Source organism: Ahaetulla prasina, chromosome 2, assembly GCF_028640845.1.
Source record: "Ahaetulla prasina isolate Xishuangbanna chromosome 2, ASM2864084v1, whole genome shotgun sequence".
In the NCBI taxonomy this organism is placed as follows: Eukaryota; Metazoa; Chordata; class Lepidosauria; order Squamata; family Colubridae; genus Ahaetulla; species Ahaetulla prasina.
In genome coordinates, this window is record NC_080540.1 from 142,801,224 (window position 1) to 142,819,915 (window position 18,692).

Below are 18,692 nucleotides of genomic sequence, written 5' to 3' on the forward strand. Positions count from 1 at the left end.
AGTGCAATAAATAAGGTGCTTTTGGCAAAATTAGTTACTTGTTTTCATTTTTCTGTGAAATCAGTATTTTCTCCTCATTTATGTGACCTTAGTATTTTCATTTTCAAAAAAGTCATTTTTTAAATTTGTAATTTTAAACAAGAAAAAAAATACATACATTGAAGAAAAGTGTAACAATTTACAAATAAACAAAAATTAATTGTGCTGCAAGATGCCAATAACCAATTTCGAAGCTATCTTGTCAATCTCCAAAAATTATATAAACCTGGATCAATTCCAAAATATGTCTAAATTGTAGACTAATGTGATTAATATTTCAAATAATAATTACCTCTTTGCGAATTCAGGAATAACAAGTTTGAATTTTCAATAAATAACTTTCAGTGCCACTATGCAAAATTTAATAATTTGTGAAAAAGATAGCTGTTAACAGCTAGTTATATATTAAAAGGAATGTGAGAGCACAATCAACATTTTGTCAGTAAATATCTTCTTTCATTTGTGGAGCCAACCACTAGAATTTAAGTGAACTTTGTGTGCTTGATAGCTGTTAAAATTAGTTGTACAGTTCTGCAAAAGTCACTGAATGCTAAATCTGGGATTCCATTGAAATTCTGCTTAATGTCGCCAGAGCTCTGTCGTATGGAAGCTCCATTGGACTGGAAATTTTGACTGATTCTCCAGAAACCTCAGAATGAATAATTAAAGCATCAGCACTAAATGATCTGATTCTGATTCCTGAGGAGCAGGAAGAAGAGGAGGAGGAAGAGGAGGATATTTCTGATTCTAAATTTGTTGTTTTATCACAACTTGTGTATTCTTGTTCCTTTTTATCCAAATGCTTGGCGCTACAATAAGGAGCGTAAACCTCAGTGGTTTCTTCAAATTGCAGGAAGTTGACTTTGTAGTATTTTTTCTTCAGTTGCAGAACATCATTGAATTTGTGTCCCCAGAGGATTTCTCTAGGCACGTAGGAACTCCTTGACTGATGTGATGTTCCTGTTGAATCTCCAGTGTAAACAAACGTAACCAGGATCTCAAAATTTTCCTTAGCCAGAGTTTTCCTGTCAAAATCGTACAGTGGACTATCCTGGTTAATTTCATGGACAATGGTCACTGGAGTGGCAAGAATGATCTGATCATTTAGCAGTTTTAAGTCCTTGTATTCCAATATCATCCTGCCTACCCTATCTTCTACATACCTCAAGAGCTGAGCTCTTACGGTTCCTTCTACCATATGATTAGGTCGAAAATCACCTATCCGCCACATCAGACAGAGTTTACCATCCCGTAAGCCTACTGTTGCATAGTAGCTAAAGCGGATGGTCTGAGCTCGCTTTCGGGCAGTGGCCATTTTTGCTAAGGCAGCTCCAATAATGAATGTGTCAATGATGCAGCCTAAGACAGATTGTAAGACAACTGTCAGGATTGCTGCAGAACACTCATCGGTCACACAGCGAGATCCATAGCCTATGGTGGTTTGGGTTTCCAGAGAAAATAAGAAGGCCCCTGTGAAACTATTGACATTCTCCACACAGGGGGTGACTTCTTCTTCTGGCAATAAGTCTCCATGCTGGAGTGCAATGAGCCAAAACACTAAGCCAAACAATAACCAGGATAGGATGTAAGATAAGGAAAAGATCACAAACATATGGCGCCATTTGATATCTACCAATGTGGTGAAAATATCAGCCACATAGCTCTCCCACTCTCCAAAGATATGTTTGAAGTAAACATTGCAACTTCCATCTTTCTGAAGGAATCGCTTTTGCATTCTTTTAATCCCCACTGATGTAGTTTCCTGGTAACTCTGTGAATGTTTGAGTTTATTGGCTTCCATGCTGATAAGTTTATCGGTGTGCTCCGCCATGCTTCAAGTCGGTATTGTGAAATTAGTTTAGGAGGCACATTCATTCATCTGTTGATCTGTCCCTCTCTTTTCATTTATAACCTGAGGGGAAAGAAAAACAAAGAGCAAAGGCTTGAGATTTTCAATTGGGCCCCAGTTACATTTTGAAGCCATATGTGGAATCCTTATTAACTTAAATGGGAGATTGAAACAATAAATAGATCGTTTTTATGTTGCATCCTTAACTCAATATATAGTTTTCAATGGACCGCCCTTTTCCAGTGATAGTGATTTATTATCTTCTGTCCTTCTCGGTCTTATTTTATCTTATCTTTAACCTGATACGTTAACTGACTGAGATGCTGAGTCAGTGCTCATGGTCAAAGTATCCTTCAACCTGTGCTTGACAACAATTCTGTGGATACAGTCAGGTCATTCCCCTGGCAACTGTATGGACTTCTCTGGGATGTGTTTCCAACTCCCCAGTCTAGTTGACAGCTCTACTATTTCCTAGAGATCTCAGATGTTGATGTCCAAAGATCCCTCCCAATGAGAATTATATGGAGAGTGGTCTAGACAGCAAACATTTTCCATTGTAGCAAGGGTGAAATGTAAAATTTGTTACTACCGGTTCTGTGGGCTTGGTGGTGGTGGGTTAATGTGACTGGGTGGGCGGAGCCAACTTTTTTTTTTTACTTTTAAAAGCATTTTTTTACAGCCTCTTTGGCTGAAGAGCATGTAGAAAAAATGCTTTGAAAAGATTCTGATGATCCCAGGTGGGTTGCATGATTGCCAGAACCCTTTAAAAGCTTTTTTTACAGCCTCTTCAGCTGAAGAGCTTGTAGAAAAAATGCTTTGACAGGGTTCTGACAATCCCAGCTGAGCCGCACGATCATCAGAGACTTTCTTTTTTTTTTTTACTTTTAAAAGCACTTTTTGGCCGAAGAAAAGAATGCAGAAAGAAAAAAAAACCCCCTCTGATGATCACGTGATTCAGCTGGGCATGTGGCGGGGGGGGAGGACGGAAAGGGGGGCAGGGACTTTTGCTACCGGTTCTCTGAACCACCCGCCACCATCGCTACTGGATCAGGCAATCCGGTCCGAACCAGGAGCATTTCACCCCTGCATTGTAGCCTCTAGGTGATGGAACTGGCTTTCCCTATCTCCTTGCCTTTTGCAAAGTATTGAAAAAAACAATTATTTCAATGTACCATTAGACCAAATTATTTAGAGGTATCCACCATTTATTTGTATGGACATCATGATTTTTACTATTCGATGGCGTTTTATCCACGTTTTCTTGTTCATCTCCTAGATTCTTAACTGGTCAGGAGGTTTGCAAATATTGTAAAATAAATAGATATAAAACAGGTCCAACCTAGCTTCCCTTCTGAACCTAGGAAAGTTCATACAGGTGCTGCCACCTACTGAGATGTATTTTACCTCTGTCAGTGTTTCATGTTTTTGGCACCTCAAGTGAAAAGCTATGTCTAAATCTCTCATAAAAGTATTGGATTTCCCCCAAATATCTACAAAGCAAAAATACCTATTGTTTAAATTTTAAAACCAATGCATATTTTAGACACCGGTGTGACTACTTTCTTATGTGGCTGTTCACCCAAAATTAATTTATGGTTTCACTTGATCTCTGGCTTTGGTAACAGAAGACTCAAATGCGGAATTCTTGGGTTTATTTTAAGTCTTAACATCTAGATTACAATAAAAGGTATCCTTGATACTTAAAAAGATGAGGGTGAGCCATTGTGTTTCACCCCAATATATTAAGTGCAATCTGATTGCTATAATGTAGCAAAAACAAATTAAGTTAATATAGTTTATCCAATTTCTCTGTTCACAAATATGATAGAAAATGTCGAGAACATGTTTGTGCATCATTTCCATGTTTTTTCCCACTAAACATTAAGTTTATATTTGTAGAGAATTTTGTTGCTTGCTACCTGGTTATATAGTTTGTAGTCTGAAGTAGTATAATCAGTTCTGTTACTTCAGCCCTGTACCTTTTTAGTACCATCTATTTGCTGTGCTACTTTACCTTTGCTTTATTTTATTTTTTAGTAGCAAGAGAAAGTTATCTATCTGTCCTAAGAATTCATGTGGTGAGAATGATGGAAACATGAACTCAAAACAGTTGTTGTTACAGTTGTTAGACATAAAGTTTCCTACTTCAGCGATACATTCATAATATTTTCCTCCTCACCTCACCCCACCCCAACCACCCTCTGCATTATGCTTCTTGCACACATAACTTTTACAAGCAGAAATTACAAATTTAGAGTTACTAAAAAGGTTAGTAAAACAATCCCCCACACTGCTGCTTTTCATTGTGAAATATCTGCCCCATGGAGTCCATCTCATTCAGGATGTGTTAAAGATCAAGAATTCCTTAGCCATATGAACAATAATGTCAGCTGTACGAATACACTTTTCCAAAACACTTAAAAATCTAGCATACTTTCCTTTTCTTTTCCGGGACAAAAACGAATGTGACATATGGTGACATATCCTCAGAATGTGGCCTTCATTAAAACAACAGCAACATAACATTCGTGGTTCCAAAAATACTTCTGGAATGAAGTATTGGAAATATTCATAGACTTGATGTAGCTGTGGCTTTAAGCACCCCTTCCCACTTTCATTCATTGCGTTTCCAGGAGCTATCTCATATAAATAAGAATGTGATTTGTATTGTATAACTGAAAATCTTCTCAGTGGCTAAAATGCAACATTTCTCATAGGTGTGGATTCATAGGAAAACAACTAGGAGTTGTATTCTCAGGAGATAGGCCTACTCTGGCTTCTGGCAAGAGAGCCATTCCATATCTTACAAATGAGGGCTGCCTTTAGCCAGTTTTTCAGCACCCGTATTGTGGATAGAAATCACCTTATCTGCAGCACTTACAAAGTTGTTGACAATGAAATACAGTGCCAAGAATAAAGTTCTTTGACTTGGAAACCGCTCATCATTTCAGCCATCCAAATCGCAGACTTCAGCATGGCTTCCAGGACTTTGTGATGAGCTGATATATATACAGGTAGTCCTCGATTTATGACTAGTCTCTTAATGATTGCTCAGAATTCCAGTAGATCTACCTGAGGCTTGCATTTACAACCCAGATTCAAAGTCCTGCTGGTTGGTCTCGTGATCACATTTTGGGCACTCTGTAACTGGGGGGCATTTATGACCATCATGAGCTATGACTATGATGGGTAGCCTCCATGATGTTTGTAACTCAAGTACTACTTGAGTACTATAGTGGCCACTCACATCTCTCTCCTCAAGGAACTCAGCATGTGAAAGATGTAGAACATCTTTCTGTATCTTTAACATGTACCCTAATGAGAGAGAGGAAAAATAATTTGAGATCTGAGCAGCAGAGTATTTTCATGACACATCTTATCTAAAGAAGCCCCTTATCATCTGCTTCCAGAAACTGATGGAATCTAAAGGATGGCAGAATACTCTAGGTAAGGCTGGATCCCAAGCAAGACAATTCAGTTGAGACTATATTTCTCCTATGAGATAGTCCAGGGCTGTCAAACTCCCAGCCCACGGGCTGGATGCGTCACACACTGCCACACCCATGCCCGGTTTAGCGAAGGAGAAAAATGTTCCAATACGTCACATGATGCCGCCATGACGACGTGAGTTTGACACCCCTGAGATAATCTGATGAGATGTATTGTTGGTTCAGTTGCTTAATTATTGTCACTATTACTTTCCAGTCAAGAAAAGTTTGGTTTTCAGAAATGATATAGATAATGAAGTTTACCAGGTGACAGCTAGAGCAATAAATTGGATATCTCCTTATATCAGGAGAAAAAAGGCAACTGCATATTTTGTTGTTAATACTGCTCCATCAAATAAGCATTTAGCGGAATTACCTCATCTGGTTGAGAAGCTTTTAGTATCTACTCCTAAAAATGGATTGCTGGACACCATAGATACCTGCTCTGATTCACCTCTACCAACCAATGATAGGCAATTAAAATAGTAGTTTTATTTGTCATATGCTTACCGCTTGGTAGGATAAAAAATAATACAGTATTAATCATTATAAACATGAATAATATAACTCACTTTAATTCAATTTAAGATCACTACTAAAGTACAGTGCCTTGGTAACCTGAATAGTCCATGATATCTACAATAATGATTAACAATTATAAGTAAGAAAAATACATAAAGCAGCTTTTGAAAACCGATAATAATAAATATCTTATACCTTTTTAAGATTAACAACTCCTGGTAGACAGACTGGCCTTTAATGAAAAAAGCCTGTTTTCTACAGCAAGGGTCTCCAACCTTGGCAACTTTAAGACTTGTGGACTTCAACTCCCAGAGTTCCTCAGCCAGTTTTGCTGATTGAGGAACTCTGGGAGTTGAGGTCCGCAAGTCTTAAAGTTGCCAAAGTTGGAGACCCCTGTTCTACAGAGCTGTTATTAGTATAAGTAAGTGCATGTGGGTCATATCAGATGGTCTGGTTTTCTATACTGTCTAAAGAAAAAAAAGGTGTTGCAGTAATGGGGCCTATTAGCTACTCATTAAAAAAGTAAAAAAATGTGCCTTATAAAGTTTGTGGCCTTTGTGCTCCATCCTATAATACTCAGATTATGAGACAAATACATATTGAGTTTGGACTCTTAGTAGAGAAAGGCAAATATTCTTTCATAAGATGTGAGAAACCTGGTGGAGTAACTCCTGTGAATAAAGAATATTAATTGAAGAATTCATTTTGTTCACAAGGAGCAGAAGTAATAGTAGGGGAAAAGAAGGGGTACTCTTCACTAAAACTCTCCACAGCAGCTCAAAAATCCAAAGGAACAAACTTAGTGATGCTGTAGATAGTATCCAAGTTAGTTTCAGTTTTGTATAGCTGCCCATCTTAGAACACTGGGTGGCTCACAATAACAAAAACTAGTAGCGGAGGGAATGCAAACTATTGTTTGTTCAACCATGGAATAAATGTGAATAATATTTTCCAAAAGTAAACTGAAGATCTTTCAAAGAACATGATGTATCACTGATGGGGAACTTTAATTACTTTGCCATCTGTGAGAGATAAACTCTGTTAAATGGGAAATTCCTGACTTGTCTTACTGACAACTTTCTTCTTCAGAGGCTTGGGGAAGGCACAAGAAGCTTAATATTAACCAGTATGGAACAAGTTCTGCTGGTTGGTCTCGTGACCACATTTTGGGCACTCTAACGGGGGGGGGGATTTATGACCATCATAAGCTATGAGCTATGACCATGAAGGGTAGCCTTCATGACATTTGTAACTCAAGTACTACTCACATCTCTCTCCTCAATAAACTCACATGTAACAGATATAGAACATCTTTCCATATCTTTAACATGTACCCTAATAAGAGAGAGGAAAAATAATTTGATATCTGAACAGCAGAGTATTTTCATGACACATCTTATCTAAAGAAGTCCCTTATCATCTGCTTCCATTTACTCTAAATGAGTTTAAAAACTCAAGGGTCAGATGAATTGAGACCTAGGGTTCTCAAGATTGCTCATAAATTGAACTTCAACCATATTAGACGTAGATGGTTCTGATCAGTCAAAAGTTAGATCAAGGAACAGCTACCTACTAAGCAGTATTTTGGATGGAAACAAAAATAAATAAAATAAATATTTCCTATCTCTCCATTTCCTTATGTAATGGCGCTTTATCTTCAGGCCCAACTCTGCTCCTGTCAATGTAATACATGTGATGTCCTGTTTTTATGCAATATATACAATATTATGCAATATATGAAACAATATTAACATCTCCATACAACAAGGGTCTCAAACTGTCATGTGACGTATCCTGACTTTTTTCCGCTTCGTTAAACTGGGGTGGCCAATGCATGATGCATCCTGCCCATGGGCCTAGAGTTTGACAGCCCTGCCATACAACATAGCACTAAGGTCAAAAACACAATCATTCAGGGCTAATCTCTGAGGCTGACCTCAGGAAGCAGAATCACTGCAACACCGTGTCCCCAATTCAAACTCACAAAGGTGGGCCAGGAATATATGGGCAATAGAACTAAAAGTTACGGAGAGATTTAAAAACAAGGATCAATAGAGCCATATCCCCTTTGTTTCTCTTCAACAAGTGGTTGTCTATCAGGGTGAAAAAGACTGGCAGTGCACAAAAATGAGGCTACAACCTAGACTGAGATAATAAGTCTCCTCCAAGAACATGTGCAGCTGATACAGGTTTGACCTCCCAAACTAGGGGTATTTCTATTTGGACAATAGTTGACTATGTGTGGTTTCTTGACCTTTCAACTAAATGTAAGAATTGACTCTGTCTAAATCTAGTGTTTCCTCGAAAATAAGACCCTGTCTTATATTTTTTTGAACTCCAAAATAAGCGTTTGGCCTTATTTTCAGGAAGGTTTTATTATTTTGGGGCACATGGAGCAAGATGGGGTTCATCTTGCCATCTTACCCAATTTTCAGCTTTGTGTTTAAATACTTTTGGGGAGGGCTTATTTTCTGGGGGAGGCTTATTTTAGCACATGCACTCAAAAGCACGCTTGGGTTTATTATCAGGAATGTCTTATTTTGGGGAAAACAGGGTAGTTGTAGACATTCCATAGTTTTATTTAAGGCTGGGAATATCAATGAATGATGTAAAAATATAGTCAATCTTGTCTGAATCTACTCAGCTAATATAAGTTAAGACAGGCTGAGATCAAGACAACATAAAATAAGCTAGGCAGTCACAATCATCTGTCCTATATTCTCAGACCTCACAAATTAGGTAATTGTACTTAAGTAATTGCACCAGATGAGACACTTCGGTGTGATCTTTCTCAAAATGCATGGCTGTTGGCATAAAGACAAGAGGTTCTTATCTTCAAAATGCCTTCTGAAAGAGATTGTAAACCCTTGTCTCTGTTTTGTTTTGTTTTGTTTTGTTGAATGCAGGATAGATTGTAAATAGCCTGCAGTGTCCTATTACCTCATGTCCAATCAGCTTCAAGATGAGCCTTATACTCTTCGAAGAACCTCATACAAGCTCTGAAAAACCTTTAAAAAGGTTTTTGCTTGCTCTTAGGAGTTGACTCACTGCAGTTAATATGACTCTTAAAGTTAATATGACTCTTAAAGCAGCCACAACTATTTTTCAGGCTTACATATAATAATCATAAAAAGACAGGTTGCTTTAATGAATAACAGAAATGCTATGCTTGCACAAGTTCTGAAGCACTTCTTCCCAATAATTTTCAGACTATGAAGAGTGTTATTCTTATTTTTGAGCTGTGGTGGCACAGTGGTTAGAGTGCAATACTGCAAGCTACTTCTGCTGACTGCTGATTGCCAGCAGTTTGGCAGTTCAAGTCCTAAAGGCTCAAGGTTGACTCAGCCTTCCATCCAGGGGTGAAATGCTACCAGTTCACTCCGGTTCAGGCAAACCAGTAGTGATAAAAACCACCGGTTTGGGCAAACCAGTAGTAAAAAAAAAGCTACTGGTTCAGTCAAACTGGTAGTTAGCTACCAGTTCAGTTGAACTAAAAAAAGTTACCGGTTCCTACAAACTGGTATTTCCAACGATCAGTTGTGCCACGTGGTTTAGCTTAGCTAGAAAGCAGGAAATCCTGTTTTAGCGAAGCTAAATCACGCGGCACAGCTGATCCCCCCCTGCTGTTCTACTTACAGTCCCAAGCCTCCTTTTGCTGCATGCTGCATATGCAGGTGCGTGCAGCATGCGCAGGTGCGTGCAGCATGCGCCAAAAGGAGGCTTAGGAAGGTAAGTAGAATAGCAGGGGGGGATCAGCTGTGCCGCGTGATTTAGCTTTGCTAGAAAGCAGGAAATCTTGCTTTCTAGCAAAGCTAAATCGCATGGCACAGCTGATCTCCCCTTGCTGTTCTACTTACCTTCCCAAGGCTCCTTTTGACATATACTGCGCATGCACATATGCACGCAGTGTGTGTTTGATGCACACTGTGCACGCACTCAGTGTGCATTTGGTGCGTTTGCATGTGCATAGAGCACGCTTGGTGCGCAGCACGCATGCACAGCCAGCTAACTGGTACCAAACAGTACAGATTTCACTATTGCTTTCATCTTTCTGAGATCAGTAAAATCAGGACCCAGATTGTTGGGGGCAATATGCTGACTCTGTAAAACCACTTAGAGAGGGCTGTAAAAGCACTGTGAAGCGGTATACAAGTCTAAGTGTTATTGCTATTGCTATTTTTACAGGGGGGGAAATGTTTCCACTGCCAAAACCCTAAATAACTACCTGCATGCAATTTTCTGATTAATATAATTATCTGTGAAACTAAATTCAAAGAGATTTTACACTTTGAGTACTCCGCTATCATTTCCATTCCCTACACCCCCAGGAGTACTTTGAAACTGGTGTAGAATTTTTCTGTGGGATCCTTCATTAACGGGGAATTCTTTTTTCAGGTGATTTATTTAGATACCAATATGATTAGTTTAATTCTTTTAAGAGTAGATGCCCTGCCACCCTTTCCTCTTCTAATAAATGTAGAATTTTGAAACTTTTGATCCAGCTCATCCCATTCATGTTTGAAGCAATTGGCAGAAAACCCCATTTAATTAGTGCAAAGACAGCCTTAAAATAGTATCAATTTTTGGTGTTTAGTTCTTTTATTGGGAGAATATTTAGTAGCATTTATCTGGGAAAAATTGGGGGGTTAAGAATTAAAGGATTTCCTTGTGATTTTTTTTTTCTCCTCCTTGCATTATTTAGTAAATTATTTTTAATTTGATTTTGCTGTAAACTATTTTAACAGAGCAATGAAATATGCTATAAAGTTTTTCAGTTAATTCCCAGTTTAATGACTATAGTTAAAAAGAGAGCTCATGATATTTGCTCCATAAAGCCACTCATTATGTACATACTATATACGTTGTATATTTCCCCATACAATGTACATAGGAGATTCTTCATACAGTTGTATCACCAAATATATAACTAATCTATGAAGATAAGGGCAGAAGTCCACCTTAGTCAGCCGTAAATAATAGAGTTAGGAAAATGCATTGCAAATTAATTATCTCAACTTTAGGCAATTCTTAACCACCTTTCATAAAAGCTATCTGAAGAAAGAAAATGGAAAAGAGGGTATGATGATCTTAAAGAAAGGAAATAGAATTTGTAAGGTTCGTCACTAGCAAATGTCCTTAAAATATTAGCCTTAAAGGAATGCAGTCTCCATCCTTATCTAAAGATTCTTTTGCAGATGTGTTCCATCTTCACAACTTCCCTTGTTAATGTTGCTCTGGCTAATCTTTTTTTTTCCAACAAAGTTTCTCTTCATGCTTAATCTTAATTTTCTTTCCTGGAAGTCCACTGTTTCCTTCTGCTGTTAATTGTCTTGGAATAAAGCATTACATTCAGTTTTGGAAATTTTTCCTATGGACACTGATGCTCATACAAATGGAAAGCTGCAACCAGAGAAACCATGAATTAACCAATCAAATAATAACCATTTGAACCATCTGACTTTCATCTGGCTATGAATGGAAACAATCTTCTACTTAAAGCATTGTCACCACTTTAAAACATGGTGGCTCCAAATATTTCAACACCCTTCTCTCTTTCTCCCTCCCCCCCCCCTTTGTTTCCCTCTTGTTTCTTTTTTTAAAACAAACCTTGCTCCAAACATCTTTGTAGACTGCATACAAATTTGATTTTGTGTATTCCTGGAAAATCCAAATTTATAACACTGCAATGGGGGTTGGAATCTGACCGCTTATTCAGGATATACGATGCCAAAATATAAACGCTTCTGTTTTACCCTATTGTTATCTTTTTTTATGAATGAAAATATTCCTAGTTTGGCATAATTTTCAACTAGGGAAAGAGGTCCAACTTTTTCAGCATATTATCTTTCTCAGCTTCGTGATATTTTGTTTCCAGTGCCTATAACGTACCATCTGTGGTTATATCATGGAATTCCATGGTAACATTATACAGGCTCTTTCCTAATAATTAGAAAAGTGCCCTTTTCACTGCAATTAGAACACGAGTAGCTATTTTCCCTGAGTTTTCTGCTTTGATCCTAAGTCCTTTTTCCTGGAAAATCTGGGCAGGCATCTGAATCCCATCAGTTTACAATATTTGACAAATTTTAGGAAAATCTAAAACAGCCTTTCTCATTTTGTGCCATTTTAATATCTATATATCCAGGTGTTCTTCCAGATGAATATCACTATAGTATACATTAAAGATACGGGAACACGAACAAATATATACTGTCATATTGACAATTTTTCCCTGGCTCTCATCATGTGCTCACAAATGTTTACCTTACAAATTTTTCTTTCCATCCATGAGAGCACCTTAGTGGGGAATTCCAATATAAGATAGATAGAGAGGAGGAAACGAAGATATATTTTGATGACATAAAATAATAAAATAATAATCCCAATAGTAGGAGATCTCGGAAAAAGTCTTATTAGAAAACCTCTTTCTCCTCTCTTCATCGCAAAGCTTTGTCTAATTTTTCCCTGCTTTAAAAAGAGATCAGTGTGCACTAGTGACATTTTAGAAGCATTGATAGTTGGCATTTATATTTGGTAGGAGCAAAATGACACTTGGATCACAGCCTCAATGCCTTGCTACGCCAATATGAAATTATTAAAAAATTGGGAGACAGGAATAAACATCTCTGCACAAAAGGCTGCTCTAAAAGTCTTGAATATCATGCAATGGAGTTGTCATCCATGGTGGAACATCTTGCAATGACATTTAATCCATCTAACCTAAACCAGATCCTATAGCAGGAACACCAGGAGCAGAAAGTAGCATTTGGCCATGGAGATTTGACAGAAGATGTCCTTCAGAGAACAGATTCAAGGCCACTGTAGGGTCATTGCTTTCACCTGATTGGACTTACTGAATTAGATAAGGTATGAACACTGTGTTATCTGATTGTATTTAACAGTAAAAGTGGAGATTTATTATATGTTAATGGCTGCAAGGATTCTATATGCATTTTATTAGAAAAGACCTCAGTCCTGAACAGGTAGCATTTTTTTGCCATTTTAGATAAATAAAATTACCTTGATTATTATTATTATTATTATTAAAAAAAGGGTAATCTACTAGTTGTGAAAGAACTGGCAATACCAAAGAACATGTTTTCTATGGCACTCATATCACACGGGCAGTATAGGGTTTCATATGGGGTTTTTCTGCTTTTCCGTCCCAGGACAGCTACAGATGAAACCAGTAGTAAAATCCTCCCCAGTTTTCCAGCGGTTCACTGCCTGTGCACGCGCAGTGTGTGCCAAACACACACTGTGTACGCATGTGCAGTGCGTGCCAAATGCATGCTGCGCGTGCATGCAAAGTGCACGCCAAACGCAGGATTTGTTGCTTTCTAGTGATTTTAAATCATGTGGCACAACTGATTGCCGGAAATATCGGTTTGGGTGAACCCGTAGCTTTTTTTTTACTTCCGGTTCACTCAAACCAGTAGTTTTTATCACTACCGGTTTGCCCAAACCGGTGCGAACTGATAGCATTTCACCGCTGGATGAAGCTCTCCTGGATGGGGGATCTGTGATATGATAAAAAAAACATGAGGATGATTTCAGCACTAAACTTTGGTTATTTCCAATTATATAAGGAGAGAAAGCAGCATTTTCTGTTTGACTTTCTATGTCTAAGAACTTCTCCCTCGGTATTGATGTATTTTGATCTGACTATGGTTAGAATAGAAAACGTCCATGGTTTTCCATCACTGGAAAACCATGGACGTTCCATTTCTTTAGACTGCTATTTCTCAAGAAGATTTGTAGTTGTCTGCCAGTATGAGATGGGTCAATCCAGTAGGGTTGTGATATAGTTTTCACTAGTAGGTAAATATATTTATCCAGAGATTAGATTCAAGTTTACTGACTCCTGCTTCCCATTGAAGTACTGCATTTGGAACACAGCGGGTTGAACTTTAAGCAAAAAAATTGCTTGGCTAACCCAGTTCAAATTGTTAGAAAAATTGTAAATAGTTAAAAAAAATATATGGTAAAGTAATATTATACGTGTACTTTAAACTAAGAGAGGAACTCTAAAATTCAGTTTTGGATGCGACACAATTCGATAAATAATAATCTGAGAATGGTTTCCACTTAAAATTAAATCTTATTTTTTGCATGCAAAGTTATTCTGTGGGAGGCATAATTTAATTATTCATTCTTCTGAAGAGGGAGTCAGAGATTTACCTGTAACTGCCTATGATCAGTTAATTATAAGCGCCACCTCAATTGAATCAGCCAGCCATCTTCCAGGCTGTTGATAAGAAAAAGAACATAAAAAAAATTGATATGATCTTATAATATCAGAAGCTTCTAATGATGCATTGGAATATGTTATATTTCAGATTGTTTTTTATCCACCAGTATTTCACTACCCGTAGCTGATTCTTCCATTTGTATCATCTGTTTTTTATATTTTTTCATAGATAGTTAATAATATGGAGAGAAGAAAGGAGGAAGAAGATATTTAAGGCCTACAAAGCCTGGAGAGAAGAAAGGAGGAAGAAGATATTTAAGGCCTACAAAGCTATCTACAAAATATATTTTCAGTAGTAGAGCCTAATGAAGTAAGTGAACCTACAACCTGGTTAGGATTGGAAGTCAGGTTCAGTTTGAAAAACCATTTGCATTATTAGAACTATTGGATGCCTTTAATCTAAACCAGGGGTTTCAAATTCAAGGCCCCGGGGCTGGATCTGGCCCACGGGGTGCTTAGACCTGGCCCGCAGGGCCGTCTTGGAAACAGTGAAAGACCGACCCACGGTGCCTCTGCCCATAGCCCTCCAGAGCTCCATTTTTGCTGCCAAGAGGGATGCAGGAGGCAGTCACAGCCAAAAACGGAGCTCGGGAGCCTGTTTTCACTGGCAAAGCACTTGGGCTAGCACAGGCGGCCCCCGACACCAGTGATGTTGAGCTGGCCATGCGTCCCCATCCCACCCCCCCTGAGGACAAACACAACCGTGATGCAGTCCTCAGTGAAATCAAGTTTGGCACCCCTGGTCTAAACAGTATGTCATCATTAAGATTCTTCTTCAAAAAACTCAGAAATCATTATTAAACATAATATTTTAATATTTTTCCTCCTCCACTCTACTCTTTCTTCCTGGGTCCTTTACAGAGAAAAAGAAATTAAGGGATAAATTTCTGTATTTAGAAATTAATGTATCTTTGCAATTCTCTGGCTATGCATTGATCACAATATTGATAGGTGAGCTACATATTGTGTGAAATGTGTATGCCGATTCTTTCTTCCAGAGTACCTGCTGTAAACTAATCTCCCTTGCAGGTTGTATCCTTATCATCAACAACATTCTTGATGTTCCGATTACAGTTGCCACTTCTTTTTTCTTATCAGACTCATTACACAATAATATAGTATTTCATGTTGGGAAAAGCTGTATCTATTGATTGAGAAAGCTGAAAAATACGTTCACCTTGTTTTAGAGCAGAATTAACAAGAAGAATAACATTTCTTTGGAAAAGGGAAAAAAATAATATGAGGTTTTTAGAAATCCAAATATAGGAAACTTCCCAAATTGACAGATTTGCCTATTCGTAAACAAGAGGTTTTTTTTCCATCTTCTTTACTAAATAATATTAAAATATTGACTTAAAACCAAATAAATGAGCAGACAGTTTAACACACTCTAGCTTAATTTGCATTTCCTATACTAAAGCACATGTTGATACGCAATTATCTATTTTCATGTTTCTCTAAGTTTTTGTTGCTGCTTTCTGATTATGAAAAAAAAATAGAATGACTACATTAAAATTGCAAATTAAAAGGCAAGAAGAGAGAAAAGTGGAGAAAAGTATTGAAAATAAAGATATTAGGGAAAAGGCATAAAATATGAATACATTTTTTTGTAGAAATGTTAGAAAACTAAATTTTGAACTCTTTACCTTCAAGATACCAAAAGTATCTGCTGGTCTGTTGAATCAAAGAGAGAGAAAAACCTGAACAGGTGATACTAGAAGAATCTGCCTAAACTCTTTCTGTGTCAATGTCTCATATATTCAAACATAATGTTTCCCTAACTTAGCGATGGTAAACTTTTTAGGCATTGAGTGCCCAAAGTGTGCACACGTGGCCAAACTGCAAGGCGTGGGCGCATGTGCATATGCGCCCTGTGCCCTGCCCAAACTGCAAGGCATGGGCACATGTGTGCATGTGCCCTGCACACGTGTGCCCCCTGTGCATGCATGTCCATGCCATGCGTATGCACAGCAGAGACTCAAAGACCAGCTGGCCGATGGGAGGCGCACACACATGCGTGGCAGAGACCCAAAACAGAGCTGGGGCGACGGTGCACATCCCACCGAGAGGGCTCTGCATGCCACCTCTGGCACACACGCCATAGGTTTGCCACCACTGCCCTAAATTATGCACTTAGTATATAATTTCTGGTTGATAGCTACTCTAACGAGAGAAAAAAAATCCAGAATGGTCTCTGGAAAGTATTAGTGTCACATATTTCACCCAGGTTTTTCTTGATCCTAGAAAACTCTTCATTAAAATTTATGTAACCGTTTAAGTTTTGTTTTCTTTTTTCCCTCTTTTGCATGAGCATGTAATTTAGGTATTTGGTTCAGGTTAACGTTCACAGAATTTCTCGGATATGCGTAAGCTAGTGGAATCTAGGGCTGGAATTAATATGAATCCTATTTTCCACATCTTATTACTAAAATGTCAATAGTCACCAGTTGCGTGTTTTGGAAACTCCAGCTTCAATTACTTCCTCTCAGGGCTCCCATATAAACATTTCTTTCTTCTAGTTGTCTAGAATTCAAGTTGGTTGCGGTTATGGCCTTGGGGCAATATGCTTGTTTATCTGTAGGCATTTGAATCTGCAGAAAACCATAGTAGAAGGGAGGAAAGAATAAGCACGTTTGCCCAGACATTAATTGAAAATACTATTGCTGGGCTCTGAATCAATATCTGTTTCCTGAAATAGTAAGATAGCATTAAGGGGCCTCAGAGAACAGTACTCATGAGGATCTGGTAATATAAGCTATTCGGTATTTCTTGAAACTCTTTATATCAAGAGTCTGAAAGCTAAAGAATTCATCTAAAAAAGATATTGAGGTAGGACATTGAAAAGTCTTCCAGCAAACATCCAGAGCAAGATCATTATTTCATCATGGGTCAGATCATAGGACAAGTTCAGGCAGGCAGATCAAGGAGCTGTTGTGGGGGAGAAAGAGACAACTGTACAAGAGAGACCATGATACCTAGTAAGAGTTTTGGTGGATTAAGTGGAGATGGAACCAATGGAAGTCGCCAATGAATAAGCCGGCTTACAGAATGATAGGAAATCCAGAGTGTAACGTTGAAAGAGGGAGAAAAACGTGGGAATATATCCAATCTGCTCTTCTCCTGTTTTGTGAAACACCCCATAATGAAGGTGTTTCGCAAAACAGGAGAAGAGCAGATTCTCTAAATTTTATTCTCTGTAGGTCCAAGATTTGATCCCCTTACTGCTACTGCACATTTATACTTTCTCAGTAACAAACTCATCACTTTTTCTGTTACAGTTCCCTGTTCCCGCAGCAACGTTTAAGCTAATGTTATCTTTTTTTCTTTTTTCTTTGCTGGCTGATTGTTTGCTTTCTTCCCCAGTTTTTCGGTTCCAAGTATTCCGTGATCTGTGTTTCTCGAGATACAATTTCATTAAAGTAAGCTCAGAGAACATCACTAATGAGATTCTGATTACACAAGTTTCTCGGTGTTTATTACCAATGCCGTTACCTCTTCCAGAAACCCTAAGGTCAAAAAAATAGCAACAAAGGTAAACAGCCAAGATTCTATTTGGGACTATTTCTTTCATTGCAGATTTATTCTGGTAAATGAGCCCAATAAAGACCAGTTTGATTTGATTTCTGGGCAAGTATCACCTCTTGGACTACTGAGGAACAACGTGCCCCATAGAAAGCTCAAGGGTGTTTAATTTACTAAAGTATGCTAAAGTTTAATATGCTGTTCTTTATCAGGTGCAAGTGGAAAGCTTCACTCTTTGGACATGACACAAAATTTCTACCCCATGGATTCTTCTCTGTTATTTGGTCAATGAAACTAGGATCTCGCCATAGTTTTCAATCTAAACAGGATGGCCTTAGCTGTTTTATAGTAGAGCATCCTACTCTCCTTTTTTTTTTAATCCTCTTCATTAGTTTACTATGTAGTGGTGCTGGACCATCTTCCCGTAATTTGCTTGCTCTCTCTTTGCAAAGTTGAAAAAAGAATATAACATTTATTTATCCCACCACAACGAAGCCCAGGTTTTTTTTCCCAACACATCTATTATCATATAGGTCCCTAGTTCACTCACCAGTTAGGTTGGCCAAGGTGGGAGATGCACCATGAGCACAAGCTGCTGCCACTACGACCCCCGAGGTTCACTGAAGTGGAACCAACTTGTGTCCTTCTTAATTTCCTTATTTACGTATGCACCCAATCTCCAAAAGCTACAGTACAACTAGTCTTTCTTCCTTGCAATCTCAATTCTATGGGGTGCTAAGCAACCTTGGCTCCCACAGCTCATTGAGCATTTAGGACAAACTGGCACATCACAATACCTCTGGCAGACATTCAGGTCTGTGCTTCCGCATTAAGTATTTTGGATATTTCCAAAAAGGGAAGAAAAAAAAAACATAATAGGAGAGTTGCATGCTGAACTTCAGCTAAATTCTAAATCGCTGTTGTGGCTTTGCTCAATCCTTTTAACAGGGTTTTTTTTTTTTAATGGATTGTTTTCCTGCCCCCTCCCTCCCCCTAAATTTGGTTCTCATGTTCTGGTCAA

The 18,692-nt window shown here is 38.2% G+C and overlaps 1 protein-coding gene across 2 annotated transcripts in view; it reads right to left on the bottom strand.

Moving 5' to 3' along the window:
- Positions 1-219: 219 nt before the first annotated feature.
- KCNJ16 (potassium inwardly rectifying channel subfamily J member 16) overlaps positions 220-18,692 on the bottom strand; it is a 46,989-nt gene continuing 28,516 nt past the window's right edge. For both annotated transcript variants that reach the window (XM_058170847.1, XM_058170848.1), the window contains exon 2: positions 220-1,951. In XM_058170847.1, the coding sequence (XP_058026830.1) occupies positions 590-1,870 (1,281 nt within the window). In that variant the 5' untranslated portion in view covers positions 1,871-1,951 and the 3' untranslated portion in view covers positions 220-589. The remainder of the gene's footprint in view (positions 1,952-18,692) is intronic.